The following is a 10,774-nucleotide window of genomic DNA, read 5'->3' as shown; positions in this document are numbered from 1 at the left end:
CTTTTGCATGTATTATTTCCATAATAAAATATTTTTTAAAATGTTAGTAACTAATTTGACTTCTTAAATGTTTTGTGATTCAAACAAGCTAGGTCCAACGGTTAGATTTGGCCCACAGACTGCCAGTATGAAATTTCGGCATAGAGTTTTGGAAACAAGATCTTTCATTTTGACCTGGAGAATCATCCTTTTCTCTCTTCCCACCCACCTTCTGCCTCCATTCATTTGGTGCTGCCTAGCAAAAAGGACCTCCTGCATCAGTGCACATCAATGACTAGGGGACATTACAGATTGCTTGGGACAGAAATTTCTCAGAATAAGTGAGCAAAAAGGGTGATATGCATAATTTCATTGAACAATGCCACCTAGTATTTTATGTGTTTGTACTCCCTCTCATCCCATACCCTCAAAAAAAAAAAAAAAAAGGCAACAATTCTATTTCAATTTTGGCAACCCTGGGATATTTGGAAATTTTGGCTAATCACATTTTCCCTTTGTCTGTATTTCAGGATGGAATGGGAAACTTGAGGATCACAGAAAAAGGTCTCAGGCTAGAAGGAGACTCAGAATTCTTACAACCTCTCTACGCCAAAGAAATCCGGTCCCGACCAGTAAGTTTCTGCGGAGAGAAAAAGGAATGATTGTTCCTCTGGAATCTAAATCTGGGGAAATTGATCTTACCATCAGCTGAGTTATAGAGGATTGGGGTGGGGATTGATAGTGGGAGTGAGATAAATTTGCATTCATATCTGAATCTTTGAACATAATCACAGCAGTGATGCTGTAAGCAAGTGAGATAACCTCTGAGCCTCTTCTCATTCTTGCGTAATAGAGGGTAACAACCCCTTCTAACCAACGTCATAGATTATGATGCAAATAGGGCAAGAAGGTAAGTGTAGAAAAGCCATGAATAGTATATAAATAAAAATTGCTGTTGTTTTTAATCATGAAGTGCTTCAAAGCCATCTCTGGAAACACAGAGCTGAAGAACTAGAATTTTGTTTTTCATTAGGTCTTTGGACTGTGTAGCTAGGGATGGCTAGAATGAATTCAGTATCAACAACTATGTTCTGAAATGGTATTTAAGTAATCTCTTCAGAGTGTGTGCCCTCCTCCAGGCACGTTGCTTCTTTGCATGCATTATCATTACTTAATGTAATGATAACAAATAATGGATTGGTCCACTGGGGTGGAGACAATTGTTGCCTCTGTTTTATAGATTAAAGAATTGAGGCTTGGAGAAGTAACATTTCCAAAGCCGTACACTTTTCAAGTAACAGGGCAAGGATATCAGGCTTTCTCTCTTAACCACTATCTCCTACCTAAGCTTTTTCTTTCATTCTTTCTTTTCTTTTTTATCATGGTGGAAGTGATTCCTACCTTGTAGGTATGTAGGAATATCCACATAATATTAACCAATATTATCGAAATCGATTTTCATTTTTTGGTGTTTATTGTTATTCTTCGGTTGGTTGGTTGGTTGGTTTCTTTAGTTTTTATTTTCGTTTTTTAGTGGGGTGGTCGAATTTGCTGGTTGAAAAGGGTTATTAATGCACTTGCTCTACCTAGGATTGGTCCACCTGAAAGTAAGGAACAACACGAAAGTTCATTTGCATTGTGCGCATTGATGAGCATAATTAATGAAATTCAGCAGCTTGGGGCAGTGGTTAATTTTATCTGAATGCGATCTCAATCCTGAATTGTGTTAAACTGAGTGTAACCGCTGAATTGCCAATAAATTTGCTTTTTTATGTGCCCGGTGAAAAGAGAGGGGGCCAGGATGTTAAAATCATCAAAAATAGCAACTCAATTCAGCCACACAATGATTGTTCATAAAATGTAACTAGAACCTATGACACATTGTCTTGGATACTTGAAGTACCCAAGAATATTGTAAACATGCTCACTGTCACTGGGGAACCTATTCCCTAGGAGGAGTAATGAGATGGCCCTGTAAGGAGGAGGGACAGGTGAATAGAGGGTCAATCTCAAGCATTTAAGAAATGCCTGTTATATGCATTTCCCTTGATCTATATCTAGTTAGTTATCCCAACCTGGCAAGTTGGTTAGTTAAGTCATTGGCTTGTTTTTAGTTGTACTTTAGATTACCAATCTTATCTATATTAAACTTGTTTGACTCACTAGTTCCGTTTGGTCATATCTCTCTAATGGTGTGGGCATACTTTTTTTGTGAAGGGCCAGGGAGTGAATAGCCTATTTTTTTAAACAACTTTTTAACAATGTAAAAACCATTCTTACTTGAGAAGCCATACAAAAATAGGCCACAGGCTGTAGTTTGCCAACCCCTCTAATCTATATTAGTGATATTTCCGTACATATATGAATGCTCTGTTTAGATTGGATGTGGTACAAGAAGTGTGTTTTAAGATCGTGGGTAGAATAGTTGATATAAGTTAAGTAAAGCATCCTGAATTAAGTTTCATTGGTACAGAATTAGAGTCATATAAAGGAACTGAGAAATGTGTTTTGGAAAACCTGAAACAGGGTACCTGATACATCTCTTGAGTTCATACGTAGGAATTGGACATTTAGCAAACACGCCAGCCAGTCTATCTGAAAATTGACAGTTAGCTGATTCCAACTCAGAGATACACTTGATTGTAAGCTTAAAGAGTCGTGATAATTTAAAAAAAACTTTAACATTGAAAAAGTCTGAGTTAAACTCAGTGCTTTTAAGTCACTGTTTAAAGAAAATTGTGTTCAAATTCATTATTTTCCGTTCTTAATAAAGTCTTTCTTTCAAAAAAAGTAAATAAATTAAGCTTTATAGCCTTAAAAGGTTCCGATAACAAAATAAATATTCCCTAACTGAAAGAAAACATACTTATGAATATGCATACATAATAAAATCCATCAGTAAATCATATGAGCTCTCCCTGAAACTGGTGCCCAAATCCATTCACTCTTCCACATCACACGCTACACCCCAGGTCAACCACCACCCTTTTTCGCTTGCAATAACTCACTGTCTGCTGCCTTTCACTCTTAGCCTCTTGACCCAAATTGTAGCCAAAGTCATCTTCAAAATGTCAGGTCACTTCACCTGTTTGCAAAGGATTCTCCATTGACTTCTCATTGCATCTGGGATAAAATCTGAAGTCCTCACTGAGGCCTATAAAATTTTCTGCTAGATGTTATCACGGAGGGCTCCTTCTGATCATACTGGAATCAGCTCCAATGTCAACTTTTTAGAAAGGCCTTCACCCAACCAATCCATTTAGTACAACAGGCGTATATAAACAGTACACTGCTTGTTTCCCCCTTATGATTGTCATTATTTCATATTCTTATTTGTGTAAGAATGTATGTTTGGAAGAGCAGCAGATTGTATGGGTTTTCCCTGCCGTATGCCCCAGCCCTCTTGCCGTGCCCAGCACACAGTATGTGCTCAGTAGAGGTTTGTGAAATTGAATCAATCAATCGTTGAAAATGAAAGTGTCCCTTAAATCTATCCTGCAGAGGCAAATCTATCCTACTGTTAACAATTTAGTATTTTTTCAGAAACTTTCCACAAGTACGTATTTTTTAACAAAACCATACTTTGCATACTATTCTGCAACTTTGTTTCCCTCCAAATAATATACGGTCATGTGCCACATAATGATGGTCTGGTCAACAACTGACTGCATATGTGACTGTGGTCTCATAAAATTATAATGCTATATTTTTATTGTGCCTTTTCTATGTTTAGATGCACACATACTTGCCATTGTGTTACAGTTGTCTCCAGTATTCAGTACAGAAGCATGACGTACAGGTTTGTAGCCTAGGAGCAATAGACTACCATATAACCTAAGTATATGGTGAGTTATACCGTAGGTTTGTTTAAGTACACTTTATGATGTTTGCACAGTGATAAAACTGCCTAACAACGCATTTCTCAGAACATATCCCTGTCATCAAGTGACAGATAATATATTGTTAATTTTCTGTATCTAGTATTTAAAATTTTAAGAGCTTTTTTGAGGTGTAATTGGCATACAATAAACTACACATATTTAAAGTGTACAATTTGATAAGTTCTGAAATATGTATATACACATGAAACCATCACCACAATCAAAATAATGAACATATATCCATCAACCCTAAGAGTTTCTCCCTCCCTCCTTTTAATCCCTCCATCCTACTACTTCCACCCTACTGTCCTCACCTTGCTCCCCAGACAACCAACGATCTGCTTTCTCTCTCATAGAACTTTATATCAGTGGAATCATACAGTAAGTGTATCTAAATAATTTTAATCATAAAATTTTAATTTATAAAGATCTTTTTAAACAAAACATCTATTGCCCAATTGAAGAATAAGATTCATTTTGCCTGCAGTGGGGTTTATTGCCTTGATTTGCTGAAGAGAGATATTAGAAGTGGTTCAGGGCATAAGCTTTAATATTTTCCTTTTGAATGACATCAGCACAAAGAAGGAAATATAGAATAACACATTAGGCGTGGCAACAAAGGTGGAATGAGTCTGTCTTTGAATTATCAAACATACTGAAAACAAGTATGTTGACACAAAAAGGTGAAAGAATAAGATTAGAAGATGGCAATTTAGTCTACAGGGTTCCCCTCCCCTCAAGCAGAGGGGTTGTGGCCAGTTGAACAAACTGAGATTCTGGTAGCAAAGAAAGCAGGAGGAATGACTGTTGGGCAGGCAACCAATAGGATCTACCGTATTTACTAAATCACAGCCTCATGTGAATGCTCACATGAGTCTTCCATGTGCTTTTTGTCACCTTTCCATTCCCCACTCTGTCATCTTCAGCTTATGGGATATTTTCTGATGTATGTGACTGTTGCTTGTAGACCTCTTCTGGAAGACTCTCTTCTGTAGAATTAACTACAGTATCATTTCTCTGTAGATCACAGCTGCTGCTTCTGTGTCATGCGGCATCTCCTCCTGTTTTTCCTATTGAAAAAAGATCAGTGTCCAGTTGAACGAGATTAGTCAGCTACTCAAAGTAAAGATAACTAATGAAGCAACACTTGACTTCATTTTGGTATTTGTTTCACTGATCTAAGAGCAATTGAGATTGGTTAAGTAATCTACACAGCGTTCAATACTGTATCTGATTTCTTTATTGAAGGTTGCAACCCTGGTGAAGTCCCTACAAATTGATTAGTGTGATAGCAATTACTTAGGAAGATAAATTAATGAGAAATGTTCATCTTTATAAAGATTTCTATCTGGGAATTGAATGAAAATCGAGGAACTTTTAGCTTTCATCCACATGTAAATATAGCTTCTAAGTAGTAAAGTATGATGTCACTCAGACTGAGAAGGATATATAGTAAAATTAAGTATTCTACCATGACAGTCTGTCTTAGAAATACCACTTGAATGCATTAACACAGAAGTTTATGAAGTTAAGGGATTTACTGCTATAAAACTCTGTATTTGAATCCCTATTTCAATGTGATTGTATGTCTTTTTAATTGCTACATACAACTATAAATTTTTGTCTGGAGTTACTAGTAGATACATTGAATGAGTGAGTACTAAAGAGACCTTTATTCAAAAAGTATTACTTAAACAAAAGTGGCAGATCCCTACTTCTTTAGAGAGGCTTATTATCTTGCATCTCATGATGCTGGAATTAGATGATGCTTTTGCATAACTTAACATGAAATGGCAAAGAAAGAGAAACTAGCATTTACTGAGCACCAACTATGTTCCACACCTACAGCAACAAGAAAATTGCGTAATGAGTTTATCTTCATGTCCACCTCAAACTACACTTGAGGATGGGTAAAGAAGTCCTAGCCCATTGCTGTCTTGAACATAGACGTTCAGGAGAGGAGAGAGTAGAAGCAAAATTTGGAGGCAAGATCAAATAAAATTAACTTACATTAGAAGAAGAAAGTGAAAAATTATTGTATACATTTTGAGAGTATTTATATGTCTTTTAAGTATTTTATTTAAATATTGTCTTTTAAATATTTTATTTATTTAATATTTTATATTAAATACTTGCCTATTTTAAGATGTTCTCACCCACCAAAATCTGTACATAGAATTATGAAATCATATATAAATGAGATTCTTAGAAGTTGCTTATACCAAGAGGCAGTATAACACCATGGTTAAGCGCATATTATCTATTGTTGGACTTGGGTAGTAGCCAGTAGTACCATTTGCTCAATGAGTGATCTTTGGACAATTTATTAACCTTTGCAAACACTTGTGTTTTTTTATCTGTACAATTGGGATAATATTAATACCTATATCATATGTGGTTATCAATAAGTAAGATAATGTTTGTTAATTGCTAATACAGAACTTGACATGAAGTGAGTATCTAGAAATGGTACCTGCTGCTCTCACCTGCTTCTGATGATAATGGTGACAATAATAGTTTTCACTGTCTTCATCATCATCTAATCCAAATCTCATCAGATGTTTGAACTTCCTCTGAACCAAATGGTCTTTCATCTTCTGTTTGAATATCTTCTTAATGACAAATTCACTACTGTCAAAGGAAACCAATTTTATATTCAATAGCTTGGCATTTAAAATTTTTCTTTCACTGAGTTATATTCTTCCAAAGTTTAACTCACTTTTCTCTCATTCTTGTCCTTAAAATTTTTGCTAGGTCTGGCATCCTCAGCTCAGTCTTTCTGACAAAAATAGCTTTGATAGTTCAGTATATGTAAAGTACCTTAAAAATGTTTATATAGTTTGATTCAGTAATGACATTTTTACTCATTTTATAACATAGAAAAAGCAAAATAAAATATTTAAAGATCAAAACACATACTAGTGCTTTACAAAAGCCTGGGTAAGTGTTGGTTCGCATTAACGTCTGAATTCCACATCTAAAATGGATATTTTTATCCCATCGAGGGTATCCAGGTTTGTCAATATTTATGAAAGTAGAGAAATATCTGCATACTCTTTGAAACTCTGATCATCCTCACCATAAATTTTTACTTTGGGTTCTATCATCTCTTTGTTTTACAGAAGAATCAGGGTTGTTTTTGTTGGTTTTTTTTTTGTTTGTTTGTTTTTTTAATCCATTGTGATTTTAGTGCGATGTCAGTTGAGATTTAAATACCAAGACACATCTTGGCTGGAAGTTGAAAGCCCTAAGAATTTAATTAGACAACATTTCATTTAATGGTTGGAGCACTAAGGCCCAGAAAGGAAGTGGGACTTAGCAAATTATATCTGGCTAAAGTCAGAACTAAAATCCAGGATTGCAGTATTCTTCCACATTACCATGCTCTTTAAGTGGTGATTAATAGTCCCATGACATCACATTTGGTATAAGTTGAGTTATACATGCTGATTCCTCGCATGAGGAATAACTTTGACTGGAAAGCAGACTGAGTCCCTGAGAGGATTCAAAATCACTGAGAAAAGGAAACTGGACACAATGGTGGATAATGCAACAAAACCAAGTTTAATTATGCATGATCTAATCACTGTGATGATATTCTCTACTTAAGAAATTTCTTGGCCGGGCGCGGTGGCTCACACCTGTAATCCTAGCACTCTGGGAGGCCGAGGTGGGTGGATGGCTCAAGGTCAGGAGTTCGAGACCAGCCTGAGCAAGAGTGAGACCCCCGTCTCTACTAAAAAAAAATAGAAAGAAATGATCTGGACAACTAAAAATATATATACAAAAAATTAGCCAGGCATGGTGGCACATGCCTGTAGTCCCAGCTACTTGGGAGGCTGAGGCAGAAGGATCACTTGAGCCTAGGAGTTTGAGGTTGCTGTGAGCTAGGCTGAGGCCATGGCACTCTAGCCCGGGCAACAGAGCGAGACTCTGTCTCAAAAAAAAAAAGAAATTTCTTGTAAGGGTTAAGGGTTAAGTCACTTAAGTGACCCACCTTATAAACTATCAAGTGAACTATTGAAATGAAGGCTTATGACAGAAGTTATAAAATGAATCCAGCTCATGGACATACTTTATTTGCCTCACGCAGTATTCTTTTAATATGCATGTGTTTCTAACATTTAAAAATACATACATTTTCTAATTCTCATGAAAGAACAGAAAATATGGCAGAGGAGTTTGCTATTCTTAAGGGTTGGAGCTCAGTAGCAGTTCCTTTATATGGGACATTTGTTCTTCAGTTTGTCACAGCCTCCGCCAGTCATGATTGTCTCACACCCAATTGCTTAACTCTATTATTATGGACCTCTGCAATCCCTTGCAGGTGTGGCCTTTGGTTTATGGAATTTCGAATGTACAATAAGTCCTCAAAATTGGTAACTGTGACTTTAAGAAAATGACCTATAACAAAACCATCTTTTTCTCATCAATTTTATAACAAAATGTATTGAACAAAATGACTGTATTCAAGGACCTGTTATAGGTCATTTTGCTTAAAGGTGCAGTTTCCAAGAACCTATTAAAGACATTAAGTGGGGACTTACTGTGTGTGTCTCCTTATTCAGGAGTCAAGAAATTAGATTGGGATTTTGTAAGATTCATATTCACTCCTAATTCATTGTTCTTCACTTCTTGTTTCTCTTTTGTGCCCTAATTTCTCCTAGTGGTCTGGCTCCTGTGGGTTTTCTGGCTAAGCTTTATTGAGGTATAATTGACAAGTAAAAATTGTATATATTTAAAGTATGCAACCTTAATGATGTTTTAATATACATTGTGAAATGACTGCCACAATCAAGCTAATTAACATATCTGTCACCTCACATAATCACCTTATTTAATGTGTGTGGTGAGAATACCTAAGGTCTACTTTCTTAGAAAATTTCAAGTATATAATGCGTGATTATTAACTGTAGTCAACATGTTGTATATTAGGTCTCCAGAACTTATTCATATTATATCGGAACGTTTATGCCATTTGACCAACATCTCACATTTCAACTACCCCACCCCTGGTAACAACCCTTTACTCACTGTTTTTATGAGTTTGACTTTTTTAGATTCTACATAAAAGTGAGATTATGCAGTATTTGTCTTTCTGTTATTGGCTTATTTCACTTAACTTGATGTCTGTCCTCCAGCTTCATCCAGGTTGTTAAGAATGACAGGATTTCCTTCTTTTTTAAGGCTGAATAGTATTCCATTGTGGAAAGATGTGCCACATTTTCTTTATTCATTTTATCTGTCAAGGGACACTTATGTTGATTCATATCTTGGCTATTATGAATAATGCTGCAGTGAATATGGGCATCCAGTTATGTCTTTGAGATGGTGATTTAATTCCACTGGATATACACCCAGAAGTGGGATTGCTGGATCATGTGGTAGTTCTATTTCTAATTTTTTTGAGGAAACTCCATATAGTTTTCCATAATGGCTGTACCAATTTATATTCCCACAAACAATACATAAGGGTTCCCTTTTCTCTACATCCTTGCCAGTACTTGTTATCTTTCATTTTTTTTGATAATAGTCACCCTAATGTGTGAAACGATACCTCATTGTGGTTTTAATTTGCACTGCCCTGATGATTAGTGATGTTGAGCACCTTTTCCTATACCTGTTGGACATTTGTATGTCTCCTTTGGAAAAATGTCTGTTCAGGTCCTTTGCCCATTTTTAATTGAGTTATTTGGTAGGTTTTCTGTTTGTTTTCTTTTGTTTTGTTTTGCTATTGAGTTATCTGAGTTCCTTATATATTTTGGATATTAACTCCTTATCAGATATATCATTTGCCAATATTTTCTCCAATTCCGTAAGTTGGCTTTTCACTTTGTTGATTGTTTCCTTTACTGTGTAGAAACTTTTTAGTTTGATGTAGTCCTACCTGTTTGCTGTTTATTTTGCTTTTGCCTATGCTTTTGGTGTCATATACAAAAAAAAATCATTGCCAAAACCAATGTCGTGTAGTTTCTCACTATGTTTTCTTCTAGTAGTTTTACTGTTTCAGGTCTTATTTTTATATCTTTAATCCCTTTCGAGTTGATTTTTGTGATTGGTATAAGGATTCAGTTTCATTTTTTACATGTGAATATCCAGTTTTCCCAGCACCATATACTGAAGAGACCATCCTTTCCCCATCATGTATTCTTGGCACCTTTGTTAAAGATGAGTTGACTGTATGTGTGAGTTGATTTCTGGACTTTGTTTTCTGTTCCATTGGTCAATATATCTGTTTCTATGCCAGTACCATATTGTTTTGATTCCTATAGCTTTGTGATATAATCTGTAATCATAAAATGTGATAACTCCAGCTTTGTTCTTCTTGCTTTTGAAATTATATGCAAGCTCAATAGCAGGTGGTAGTGGTCTTTGAACTTCTGGAGGCTGAAACTATGGCCCACCACAGCCATTCCCCACCCTGAGTCTCTTAGAACATGCTTACTTTTTGTGTTTATTCCTCTAACCACTAAAGAGCACATCCTGGGAAAGAAGGCAAAGACCACAAAGTATGAAAATTTGGGTTCTGCATGCTGTGTAAGAGGCAACAAATTTAGAAGTAATGTGGAATGGCAGGCACGCACACATTTTCTGAAGAGGCTGTGTTGACAATTTAGTTGCAATGAGCAGAGCCATGTCTCTGGTTAGTTTAGAAAACAAACGAAGGCTGCAGTGGCTTCTCCTCAGTAAGCAAAACAGCTTCAACTCCCAACTGAATATATTGCACACAAAACAGTATTTTCCATGCTACTTGCATGGAACATGAGCATCTTGCTGTCTTTAATTAAGAAGTTAACTGGACCATGAAGTATTGCCTGAGCAAATAAAAGTGATTTGTACTAAGTCAGAGGGTTGCATTAGGCATCTTTGCATTTCTTTGCTCACACATAAATTATGGGTATTATTAAAAATTG

At 36.0% G+C, this 10,774-nt stretch overlaps 1 protein-coding gene across 1 annotated transcript in view; it reads left to right on the top strand.

The window, feature by feature from the left end:
- SGCD (sarcoglycan, delta (35kDa dystrophin-associated glycoprotein)) overlaps positions 1 to 10,774 on the top strand; it is a 430,166-nt gene that overhangs the window by 159,830 nt on the left and 259,562 nt on the right. Inside the window, exon 2 of the mRNA XM_012650389.1 lies at positions 510 to 611. Coding sequence (XP_012505843.1) covers positions 510 to 611 — 102 coding nt within the window. The remainder of the gene's footprint in view (positions 1 to 509; positions 612 to 10,774) is intronic.

This window comes from Propithecus coquereli, unplaced genomic scaffold (genome assembly GCF_000956105.1).
Source record: "Propithecus coquereli isolate 6110/MARCELLA unplaced genomic scaffold, Pcoq_1.0 Scaffold322, whole genome shotgun sequence".
NCBI classification, from domain to species: domain Eukaryota; kingdom Metazoa; phylum Chordata; class Mammalia; order Primates; family Indriidae; genus Propithecus; species Propithecus coquereli.
Note: the sequence above shows the minus strand (reverse complement) of the source record. Positions and strands in the feature narration are given on the sequence as shown.